The sequence below is a fragment of the Osmerus mordax genome, chromosome 18 (genome assembly GCF_038355195.1).
Source record: "Osmerus mordax isolate fOsmMor3 chromosome 18, fOsmMor3.pri, whole genome shotgun sequence".
NCBI lineage: Eukaryota > Metazoa > Chordata > Actinopteri > Osmeriformes > Osmeridae > Osmerus > Osmerus mordax.
In genome coordinates this window covers 10,430,109-10,443,129 of record NC_090067.1, presented here as the reverse complement: position 1 = coordinate 10,443,129, position 13,021 = coordinate 10,430,109, and the positions used below count along the sequence as shown (strand labels likewise).

At 42.5% G+C, this 13,021-nt stretch overlaps 2 protein-coding genes across 2 annotated transcripts; both read left to right on the top strand.

Annotated features, from left to right (window-relative positions):
• Positions 1-2,746: 2,746 nt before the first annotated feature.
• Positions 2,747-5,356, top strand: LOC136961945 (homeobox protein Hox-A2a-like). Its single transcript, XM_067255458.1, has 2 exons — positions 2,747-3,368; positions 3,989-5,356. The coding sequence occupies exons 1-2, from the start codon at positions 3,005-3,007 to the stop codon at positions 4,753-4,755; spliced, it is 1,131 nt and encodes a 376-aa protein (XP_067111559.1). The 5' UTR covers positions 2,747-3,004; the 3' UTR covers positions 4,756-5,356.
• Positions 5,357-8,629: 3,273 nt separating this feature from the next.
• On the top strand, positions 8,630-10,583 carry hoxa1a (homeobox A1a). Its single transcript, XM_067256050.1, has 2 exons — positions 8,630-9,245; positions 10,213-10,583. The coding sequence occupies exons 1-2, from the start codon at positions 8,636-8,638 to the stop codon at positions 10,581-10,583; spliced, it is 981 nt and encodes a 326-aa protein (XP_067112151.1). The 5' UTR covers positions 8,630-8,635.
• Positions 10,584-13,021: the final 2,438 nt, after the last annotated feature.

The following is a 13,021-nucleotide window of genomic DNA, read 5'->3' as shown; positions in this document are numbered from 1 at the left end:
ATTTACTGGAATCTTGTAGTGTTTGGTTGAATAGGCTACATATGCATATTTTTACAGTGAAGTATGGATGCAAAATAAATCATAATGTATGGTGAAATGCATGAATCGGTAGGCTATAGATTACTGCAGGTAAATTATTATTAGAGTGTAGTATAAATACCATACTACAAACAAGCATTTATAAGCAATACGATATCAGAAAATATATGGTAAATCAATATTCTGTCGTTTTTGGTATTAGTATTTTGATATCAAGTTGCAAAGCCTTAACTGGCACAAAGTGTGTAACATACAAAGAAGGCTAGTTTTTTTTTAAATGGGTTCTGATTTGTTCCTCTGTTGGGGAAGCTGCCCATTCCATTTGCACAAAATTAATGTGAAAAAAATATTAGGTGAAACGTCCTTTTCTGACTAGGATTTGACCGAAAAAAACGGTCATATTTCCCCCCAAAGTAAAACATGAGCAGGCCAGATTCTCAAACACAATATATCTCTATGAGCCTCTTTTGAGCCTCCATTTGTCTGTTGCACAAATTATCTCCAAAAACAATAACTTCCCTGTATTTCACTAATTGTCAATAGTTATCAAGTGTCTCATAATTAAGACAAAGAAATGTGCTCTAAAAAAGTAATAGGTTATCCCGTTTTGCTATATCCAACATTGACTGATGTTACAAGGAAGTAGAGCCTAGGCTATTACTGCTCCTGACATATGGTCAGCAGGGGAACCTAGAACAATTGAAGCATGGTGTGTTGAAGTACAGGCTCTTGGACCGGGCATGTCTGGATCCTAGAAACACACACACACATATACGCACGCACGCAAACACACACTTACACACACACTCAAACACACAAACAGATTTGACCCAGATGTAGGGTCAGTTTCAGGAATTTATAACATTTTACAGCTTTATAAATATAATTGTCCTTCATCGAATATTGTTCTGCAGGAGAGGGTCTCTAAATCACCCCCTGGTTAAAAAAGCGTGTAGGACAGACGAGGGTTCAGAGAATGCCGCCACCCACTCCTTTCCCTTGCACACAAAGCATGTGCGTAATTTAAAAAAAAACCATCGATCTCTTACCCATGTCTCCATGTCCTTTAACACACACCTCTTAAAACCGGTTTGTTGGCTAAAACGAAAAAAGAAAAACTTTTGGAAACACGTTAATACTCTTATTAAGGGATATGTCGCAGAAAAAAATATTGGAGCCGACTCACCGTTTGCGCACAGTCGCCCTTCAGAACTGCCAGTGCTAACCGCTTCTGTTGTATTCTTTTATGTCTTATAAACATCCCTCAAGCGACAGAAAAGTTGTGACTGCAAACAGAAACGGGTTCTAATCAGAGTGACCAGTGTTTCTGGCTGCTTCCTGGCTCCATTTGATCCGCGGGAGAGTTAGAAGCCTTAAATGTGTTCTGAGGGCACCGAGCTGTCAGACCTTTTGGCGAGTAAGATTGATCGCGCACAGGCTTCCAGCACTCTTTGTTTGGTATATAAGCAATAAACTGAGCTAGGCCTACCACTTCTTTTCCTCCTCTTACTCACTCACCATTCCAGTTATTTGAAAATACAACATGCTGTTGCTGCCTAGTACTTGACGAAAAATATCCAGAATGTGGCTTTCACAGATTATACTGGAAGAGGTTTTAACCAAACACTGGAGTAGGCTCAGGCAATACATATTTTCATTTTGCCTATCTAGTAATAATCTTGCAGATATTTCGTTAAAAAACATAGGCTACTGGAGCCATTGGTTAATGTGACATAATCCCACAGAATATTTACAAATGCTACATTTCTTTAGCATTCAATTGCTTTCTTCTTTCTTGCCCTTGTCCACCCACCACCTTGTCTACCCAGCTCAGACGCCTGCTGTGTCCTCCCCCACCCGGTGAAACCTCGATGGGGTACCTGGAAGATCAAATATAGGCTATTTTCATAGACGGTCGTACCCTGTGTTCATTAATAGCTTATTTGAATGTATCATTTAATATGGAGATAGTTTCCATGCAGCCTACTATATTTGCCTAATGAACCAATGAATCCAGTAACAAGCAATAGATTTGCATGGAATATGCAATGCATTTAGTGTGTTCCCACAGAAATTGATAAGCTCTTGAATGTGGTTGTGTGTGTGTGTGTGTGTGTGTGTGTGTGAGAGTGTTTGTCTGTATGCGTGTATGTCAGTCTTTATGTCGAACCTTACTGTAAAATTGGGTGTTTCAAATGAAGTAATTACAGATCACAATTACTTAGTGTAATAAACGTGCCATAAGATGTGAAGACTGCTGACATTCGAACGTTATGGACCACAAAGGCTGGATGTAGCTGTAGAAAACCTTGCATGGGGTTTGTTGCTGTCAAGAGCTTTCAAGATCAATTATAGAGTGTGTTTTATTCTGACAGAAATCTGACTCAAGCTATATGAACGCCTTACTTTGCTAACAACCGTAGGAATAGCATGTAGGCTAGCTACTGGCGTGATTTGTGTGGGGCGGGGGCGTTCTCTTCTGACATTCTCAAACAATAAGAGTAAAGGGACTGCATGAGCCCGCGCACCATAGCTACCAGCCTTGTCACACTGTGCGTCGACCATTCTAAAAACACATTTTGCAGCTTTGTGGAGTGTATAGGAAGCAGGTAGAGGATTAACTAATTGAATTTAAGGTGAACATAAAAACAGTCTTCCCCACAGAGAAGGCGTTCTTCTCCAGAGTTTTTGGATCAATCACGCCGACAGTGGCTTCTTTTGATTAAACCCCAAATTGTCATTGGGCAGAAGTAATCATGTGACAGGCAATTCGGTCCAATTTCAACCTTGTCTCCATGAATTCAATAGTTTAACAGTAGCTCGGTCCCCATACGGCCGTAATCAGTGAAATAGAAAAAAAACACAACTAGATTTTTTAAATGATTTTTTCCTCTCTTTTTCTCACTGAGCCGCAAAATTTATAAAAATACGCGTGAAAACTTTCCTCGGCTCTCAGGGAGCGGAGATGAATTACGAATTCGAGCGAGAGAGCGGTTTTATCAATAGTCAGCCGTCGCTTGCAGAGTGCCTGACATCTTTCCCCCCTGTCGGTGATTCATTTCAAAGTTCATCAATCAAGAGCTCGACGCTTTCACGCTCGACACTGATTCCTCCTCCTTTTGAGCACACCATTCCCAGCCTCAACCCGGGCAGCCATCCGAGGCACAACCGGCCCAGACACAGCCCCGATGGATGCAGCCCGCTGCCCACTGCCTCCTTACCCCCGGAGTACCCCTGGATGCGGGAGAAGAAAGCCTCCAAGAAGAATCACCTGCCGACTTCCACAGCAACCGCAATAGCCAGTGGACCTGTATGCTTCTCGCCGAAAGGTGGGTGTTTATCTTGAGAAACATTTAGAGATTAGGATTTATGGAGGGGATTTTAAGCAATATAAGCCTACACCAGTGTTCCTAATCTAGCCAATAGACAACAAAGTTGCTGTGCATGTTTGCACCTATGGACGTTGGCATTATAGCTTATGTTTTCCCCAAAAAAGTTGTGCAAAGTTTACTGCATGTGAAATGATTTATTTGATTTTCTCACTGCCCTTCCTCACCTTGCAGTGGTAGAGTTTTGAAAAGTGACAGTAATGAAGAGTGATGGAGTGCCGTAGCCGAGCGGGCAGCTGGCGCATTCATTAGTAGAGTATAGTCCACACCACACTGGAGCACACTTACTTTATACCTCTGCAGTTTTTGGGTCAAAATTCCTCCAAATGGTGCGTTAATGATTTGTAATTCCGAATTTCAGTATAGCAAAATCTTACAAAAGCTAAATTAAAGTGATATGGTTTAGGAATAGTTTCAGCGGCCATTTTGCTGCAGTGTCCAATGTTTTATGGTGTAGGTGCTTGTTTGAAAATGTAGGGATAGCCTTGCATGTGTTTTGAAGTGTAAACGTGACCTAGCTCCGGTTTTTATCTTATACTCTTTTAATGATTATGCTTTAGGATCGCCTGAGATTCTGGAGAGTGGCGGTGGAGGAGGAGGGGGTTCCCGTCGGTTGAGGACAGCGTACACCAACACACAGCTCCTGGAGCTAGAGAAAGAGTTTCACTTCAACAAGTATCTGTGCAGACCGAGAAGGGTGGAAATAGCTGCTTTGTTGGACCTCACCGAGAGGCAGGTGAAAGTGTGGTTCCAGAACCGGCGTATGAAGCACAAGAGGCAGACTCAGTGCAAGGAGAATCACAACGGTGAGGGGAAAGGGCCGACTGCCGAGGACGGAATTCATAGCGAGGAGGAAGAGGACGAGGACGAGGACTCTATATTCGAACAGAGCCTTAATAGAGAGTCCGGGGCCCTGTTGGAGAGGGAAACCTGCTCATTTCAACAAAACACCATCAGCTCCACACAGCTGCTCCAGAATGTAGGCCATCACAATAGCGAGGCCCAAAGTTATACTACTTCTCCACTGGGCAGCAATGACAAAAATCTGAAACATTTTCCTAACCCGTCACTCACTGTTGCAGGCTGCGTGTCAACAATAGGCCCCGGCACTGCATCTGCCCCGGACAATAGAGCAAGTCCCCCGGCCCTGGACGTCTCAATACACGACTTTCATGTGTTCTCCTCGGATTCTTGCCTTCACCTCTCCGATGCTGCTTCGCCCAGCTTGTCAGAATCCCTGGACAGTCCTGTGGACATAAATACGGACAGCTTCTATTTTTTTTCGGAGTCTTTAACAACAATTGATTTGCAGCATCTAAACTATTGAAGTTAATCCTATAAACAAATACATTTTATCTGGAGCATTTACTTACACTGCAACTTTGGTATTAACCCTCGAGTAAATTTTATGGTGGTTTAGTACGACAACCACATCTCTTTTATTGATTAACTGAATTGATTAATACAACTGTCGATTAATACAAGGTAAGAATATGAAAGTACATCATTGAAATACACAATCTGTAGCCTGTAGAATTAGGCTAATCAAATAAATGAAACTCTTACTGTGGAAGCAGAGTGTAAAAGGTAGACCTAAAACTAAGAACCTTGTTCATTTTATTTTTGTAAAGCTTGTACAATGCCATGCATATTTTTGTTAGAATACATTTTGCTTCAAGGATCTGGCAATTTTGTGTTTAGTTATTGTGTTCAGTTTTATTGAAATCTCGTCTAAAGGTTTAATCCTCAAATTAATCAATTTTTTTGAAGAGGAAAGTTAAATGGAAACAACAACTCTAATTCAAAATCCTGGTATGGGCTCTGCGATAATCACCCTTCGACTGAATATCTTATTACGCCTAATTTATTGTATCGTGTTGCATAGTGGCATAGTGGATTAATTTGAAGATGAGAAATACATGCCTATATGAAGCCCAATATGTGTTGCCATATCTTTATTCATCACCTATATCCCTTCCTTAATTAATACGTTTTAGTAGGCCTACATAATGATATGGTAGACATGTGCTAATAAGCATTAATATTCTAGGCTCGCACCAACACACGCATATCTTGCTGAAATAAGAAAGGCTATTGCCGATGTTGTCCAGGCCCCAAGTCTTTGTCCCTAAAGAGTCTGCCCTAATGTTAATCTATATAACTAATCCTGGCTACATCTAATCTCTAATTTGTAAATGTGTTTTTATGAGTTAGCAGAATAGTGAGTAGCTTAGGATAGCATTGCAAAAGACTCCTTCGTATTGGTGTGTGCTGTGTGTGTGTGTGTGTGTGTGTGTGTGTAGACATGCCCGAGCCATGTTTGCTTTCAGGAGCTCATAAATCACCGCGTGTCATGAATGAGAAGGGCATTGAAGAGACCAATTGCGATGTAGTATGCACAAATAAAAACCCTCTTACAACTTCATATGGGATTCGCGATTCGGGGCCAAAAAGGCCGAACCCTTTTAAGCGTTTGGTAATAATTCATTTTTATAGCTGTTTAAACATAGCCTAGCGCGGCAGCAGAAAGCGTGGTAGTAATAGCATTTTGCCCCCGCTGCTCACTCATTTCAAAGTAGACTAATTCAAAACAGACAGCTCTAGGTCTAGCCATGTTAGGCTCCTGATACATTTTCAACTTTTACATTTTCTTTAGGTAGCTTGGATGTCCTAATGAACCACAATGAACATTTATTGAAATGGGATTAGGCTATTTGGTCACGAGGCCAGTGAGAGAGTGTTTGTCTTTTCTTAATGTGGGGGCTACTATTCACCGTGGTGAAAATTATTTCATTTAGTCTTTAAGTGAAATTGTGATAGTATTTAGGAAATTCTGATTTAGGCCTATATCTTAGGATACTCGTAACATCAGATGCAATTGAGAACAACATGCATGAGTTAGTAGGAATCCATTCAAAAATGTAGTCAACTGCCACGTTTTAGGCATTGAACTAGAAAGTGTATGAGGTGGAACTTACACAATTATTAATTTCGTAGTATTTTAGCTGGGCACTCGATTGTGTCATCTATTTTTGTACGGTTAAAGTTTGTACGTTAAGCGTTCCTCTCCAAAGACCATGTAACAAAATCATTCCGAGACAATGCGTCTTTTCTCTTCCTATACATTTCGACCACGCACAAAGACCACTGGAGAAGTTTCACAGCCAGGCAAAGTTTCGACAGCTAGGGGACTATCTGCGCCCACGCACTATGCATTGTGGGAAAGGAAAGCTGTCAAGAGAGGATGGGACAAGAACGGGGGGTGGGCTGGGGGTTATGGGGCCTAGTGGTAATGTTAGAAAACTAAAGACTGCCCAGTATGTTTAAATTTGCATTATGCAGGGTATTAGGCTGACTTCTCCTGATAATGGAAATACCCGTAATTGCTCTTTTCATCCAATAGGGGCGCCAATCCCACATTTCCTTCTCATCGCTGGTTCCAAATTTGTTGCGAAAGGCCAGAGGTTATAGACTTGATGTGAGAACTTGTAGAACAAGATGTGAGAACCAAAATCGTAACTCCTGTGTTTACTTTTTCACATGTATTCTTACAATAACAATATTCATACGAGCAAGCTGAATTTGAAGTAAAACATAAAATAAAAAACACATGAGAGCTTTGAAAGACAGTGTAAACTTAAATGTTGACATTTTCAGGCCTACCAAAAATATTCACACACTCGTGTTCTGAATGTGGAGTTCAAAATATTGACAAATGTGTACATTGATATTTAGGCCTAATAAATGCAATGACAGCTGCAAACTTGTAGCCTAATCCAACATTTACATATATAAATATGTATGTATGTATGTCAACAACAAAAAAATCAGTAGGCTTTCATCACAATTTACAGGATTACATCGTCTGGAATCGGTTACTGAAACTAAATATGTGTGTGTGTGTGTGTGTACGTGTGTGTAGGGTGTGTGTGGGGGGGGGGGGGGATCAGAAGCCGTTTGCCGGTTGGATGCTGACGGTGACAGACGTTTTTTTCGATCCAACATGGCACAGCTGGTCATACCGTATCTTCCCAAAGCTTTGTTTTGGTAGATTAGTAGCCTACGGTGATTAGAAACTAAATTAACGGAAGCCACCATAACCTCACATTCTTTATGACGTGTGAGGTTAGTAGCAAATGAGAGTGAATGCGCACTTTGGCTAACCTTAACTATGTAGACAGAAATGTAGCCTATACCTATCTATCATCAATAGTAGGCCAGTCGGATCAATATTCAGATTCCTCACCCTTATTTCAATTGCTTTGTCTATTGACAGCGCATTTCATAACATACATTTCTACAATAGATTTATATGATGAGATGATGGACATAACCAGCCCACGTGCATACCTATAGGCTTTGTAGGTTACATAAAGACTTCATTCGCTCAATTAAATGACTTGATCACGGTTTACCTACTGAATACAGGAGTTAAATCAGAGTAGCAGGTATTACTAACTTTCAGACTCAATAACGTCATGTAGATGGTGCGTCCGTAACGTAAGCCATTGTTACATGAATTAATTAATTAGTGTAATTCAAGTTCACCTGTCACCTCCCCTTAAGTAGCTGCTTCCGCACGCATGTGCCGCCTAGCAGCAGGATCTCTGTCCACGATGGACAACTAGCTCACCCAAAGAAAGCAATGAGGTGTATTGTTAACACCCCCCCTCCCCCCGCCACACACAAACCGACAGACAGACATAGATAGGCCAACAAGCATACATACATACATACATACATACAACCGTACCTGGTCAACGGTGAGGATTGTTCTAGTGTCGAGTGTAAAACGTCGTTCCCCGTAGACATCCAAGCAGGAGTTATACATGATGCCTGTTTGGCTTTCTCAGCTCTCCATGCGACTTCATGGCCGTCCACTGCCGTCTGCTTCTCAGCTCATTGTTTGCTCGACCAATACATTAGCACACACACGCGTCACCTTGATCGACGAGCGCTCGGAATTTAAATACCCACTCAAACACCGATCTGTCACCGCTAAGGGTATCAGAACAAACACCTCACTGGCTGACCCGGGCCCACGTGACCGCCACTGTTCATTGATATCGTCCCTTAGTGTCCCCCTCCCTCATCTGATAACAGTGACTCGGTAAAGGTTGGCACGGTCACCCAGGGTGAGAGAGAGGAGAGTCATCACACGGGGCCTGCTTTGGACGGTCCCTCAGTTCTACAGAGACGATGCTATAATGAGCAGCTTCTTAGATTACTCGGTGATGAGTGGCGACGGCGGCTCATGCTCTGTCAGGGCTTTCCACTCTGACCACGGAATTACTACTTTCCAGTCGTGCGCTGTTACTGTCAATAATTGCAGTGGGGATGATCGCTTTATGCCAAGCAGGGCTTCCCCTGATGGCCTCCCTCAACAGCCCGGATCCTACCAGTCCACACCCGGATCTTTAAGTATTGCGTATGGGGCTCACCCGACCTGTGCCTCAGGATACGGGCCCCAAGGTTTCTGTACTAGCTATAATCATTACGCGCTAAACCATGAAGTGGACTCTGTCGGGTTCCCTCAGTGCGCCCCGTTAGTGTACTCCGGAAACATCTCTTCTTCAATGGTTCCACAGCATCGTCAAGGTTACGGGGGTGCGTCCTTAGGTCAGCTCCAGTACTCACACGCCACTTACGGGGGCGGGCACGAGCAGGCAAACCTAGCCCCTTTTACAGGGTGCTCGAACCCGCTGTCCCCACTGCACACGACCCACCTGGACGCGTGCTGTTCACCCCTGTCCGAGGCCGCGTCCTCCGCACAGACCTTCGATTGGATGAAAGTTAAGAGAAACCCTCCCAAGACAGGTGAGTGCAAAGAGAAGAAGTGTCACCATAGCACGTGTAAGGTGGCCTTCATTCCACGCTAGCCATATAATTGTCGAAAAGGGCGGCACGTCCGAAGCCGTACAGTTGGACAAACTGTTGCATGAGACCTAGAACGTTCACCTGTCTGCAATGGGGGCCCTGTCGAGTATAAGGATATGAAATTAGACAGGCCTGTCGGAGTGAACTCCCAGAATGTTTGTTGTAAAAAGCTAATAACTTTTTGAATAAATGCTACCATCCTATCAGTATTTTGCTGAGGATAACTGTACCTTCCACAGCCACCTCCGTCACAGTGACAGTAAAGACGCTTGTGATTAATACCATATAAAGGAAGTTTTAACCTTAAAGTATTATTTCAACATAGCTACATGTCCTTGAATCTGGATTTATAATTCATATATTTTGTTTATTCCACAGTGTTATGCCAGGCCATGTTGAAAAATAACACATAATTTCATGTAGCGGTTTGCCTCATGCATCAGGCTGCCCCACCTGCGTTTTCTATGCACGTGTTTACTCACTATAAGCTTGTAAAACTAATTAATAAAGCATTTAATACATACGCATCAGAATTATTAATCTATGTTTAGGTATGTTGGTTATTTTGAACACTAAGAGTTCAATTACATATAGTGGTATGGCAGACCGGTACAGCAAGGGGCTACTTGATTCCTGGTGGTCCCAGTGTTAAGGGATGTGGGTACACTACTGTTTCATGATAGGATTCCACTCTCACACCAATCGCGTCTTTTGATCTGAGGTAAGAATCTGATGCGTAAAGGTTTTGCAAGTGAAGTGACTTGAGAAAGTCAGGTGTTCTGTGAACTGTGAACATGACTTTTGATTGTTACAATACCTCGAACGTAAACTGAGAGACAGTATACTTGTAGTGACCTATTAGTAACCACATGTTCTTTATATAACCATGTCATTATTCTTTCCACAGGACGGTCAGGGGAGTACGGCTTTGGGGGTCAGCCGAACACTGTCAGGACCAACTTCACCACCAAGCAGCTAACAGAGCTCGAGAAGGAGTTCCACTTCAACAAGTACCTGACCCGCGCCCGGCGCGTGGAGATAGCTGCAGCACTGCAACTCAACGAGACTCAAGTCAAAATCTGGTTCCAAAACCGTCGAATGAAACAAAAGAAGCGTGAGAAGGAAGGGTTGTTGCCGACCAAAGCCCCTGCATCCGACCCGGGTGATAGCGAAAAAACAGATGACGCGGGGTCAGAGAAGTCCCTCTCTGCCCCATGCACTCCGTCTCCTGTCACATCAACGACTTCCTCTGGGGCTGACCCATATTCCTCCAGCTAAAGAGCCTATTTGTCGATATAAAACAGGCCTGAATATACCAAAGATGCGGTCCCACCATATCAGGCTGTAAGTCATTTACTGATTTGGTTCAACGAACCTAGTCATGGGATGACTAATGCACTATTTTGGACGTTAGAAGGGACTACGTGGTCAATTTGTGTTGTTTTTAAAAAGCCAAGTACAAGGACAACTCTAGCCATAATGTGGTTTCAGTTGTTTAGATTTCCTCCAAATCCACATAGATTGTCATGGTGCACAGTGATACCTCATATATCTGATGCTGTTTCTCTACAGAGTCGCACAAATAAACGAATGACTCATAGGGCATCAATTTATTGTGTGACATGGGTCACTGTTTTGTGTGCAATACTGACATAGACCAATTGGCTGCACTGAAAGATACATTTTACCACCACAATCAGCTGAAGTAACTCGTGTGTTCGTCAATCCTCTTAAGGAATTCCTTCTTGTTCAACCCTGTGTTTCCAATTTGTGTTTGTATACTGTCGCGAGTGTCAATCTGAGTGTATTGTGTAAGGTTTGCATGATGCTCAACACTTTTATGTATGAGTGGACGCTGAGTTTTATCAGTGTGGAGCGACCGATGACATGTAACCTACTGTGGTAAGCTTCTGTCTGTTACTATTTAATCAAATTTAGAGCACATATAAAGTGTTTTTTTGCGCGATGTTTACGGGTCAAATATATGTATTAAAGTGCTTTTGCCTCTGTGAGACCTGAGCATGTACATTCTTATTGTGGTGCAAATGTCCGGGGAGCCTGCCTCAACAAGTCATTTGATTCGTCATCAAGTCGTGGGCCACATCAGAGGAGAGACCTAGATTGCTTTAATGCGTTATGAGAGGCACATGCCAAGTAAAATATAAAGAGTAAACTGAAACTGAGAGAAGCATGCTAATCTCTGTGCTATAGGCCTAAAGTAGCTATTTCTAGATTTCCTCGGGATCTTCCGTAGATGGGACGGTAGTAAACGCCATTTGAGAATAAATAGATTTACGTGGGCTATGAACAGCATGTACATTTACAATGTAGGCCTATGCGTGAAAAAGTAGACTACAAGTCCTCGTTTTAACGGCATAATAACTGGATACAACCACATGAGCATACTTTACGCATGGCAGGACAAAGGCTGCCAATGTATGCAGCCGTGTGTACTCCAGTCCCAAGGGGTAGAACATTATTGGCATAATAAAGGTATGTTTATCCACGGAAGGGATGAGAGCGTCATTTGCGATGACAACCTTATCGAGTCATTGGCTAATTGAAAGGACAAAAAAGAAAGCCATTGATTAAAACCTCCAGGGCATGCTATATTGGCAAGGAAGAGCCGCCCTCTTCATGTCAGTGTCGGTGTCAAGCGCCTCAAGGAACATCGAGGTGTCATCCCCACCTCACCAGGTCTTCCTGAGCAGAGACAATCAGAAAGATCCCAGAATTACCACCCTGCGATAACTTTAGGTCAACGCATCTCTTACACCCCATGTCACTGTAACCTACTCTGTCATAAGCATATTACAGGCCTGCTTAACAAGCAGAGCAGTGTTACATGTAGGCCTAAGCATGTGTCTTTCTATTTTATTGTGATCCCTATTGTAGCATGAACTACATAATAGAAAATATTATGAGCTTATGCTTACGAGTGAAATAGCCTACTGTGATGCTCGAACTATACCTTTCAAAGTAACACTCAAGTATCATGACCTTGACTGTTAATGATTCCATCTCTCCTTCTTCCACACTGCTTCTTAAAATGCTGATAGGCCATTTCACCCCCCAAAAAACGTTTCACTGCCTGTATGTCTTTTTATGTTTTATTCCTCGTGTACAGGATTCGTGTCAACCCTACCATGAAAGGAAACGCGAGACTGAGATCCAGTGATTAATGACTGGCTTTTACCTTGGATCCACCTGCGCTGGCTGCTATTGTAACCCGGGTCTGCTCGCTCGCACTTCCGGACAGTTTTTCAATGCAACAGCAGTGTCACGGGACAGTGTACGTAAGTGATGCTGTTTTTTCCTCTTTTATGAATCTTTAAAATGACTAGAATCTCTTTTTTTTTTATCTGTTTCTATTCCTGCCCAAAGTCTTCAAAGATTGTAGTTCAACGTCGACTTTGACTTTCGTGGTAAACGTTTAACCTCTGCAGAACTAAACCCCCAGTTTACCCTCATTGTTCAATCTAGTTGTATCAGTATAAATCATCTTCTATGTACACAGACTTGTTAGGTGCTTGGTGTATTGTGTCTAACCTTTACCTAGAACCATGATTTTGACAAATTGTTATCCTTGCTTTATCCAATGGAATATAATATACAGGTATTTGTCAACAAAAGGTTTTAAAGAGTCGACTTGATTAGGCTATTTGTAGCCAATGCAATAGACCTACATTTATGGTAGCTACATAAAAAATGTGTTT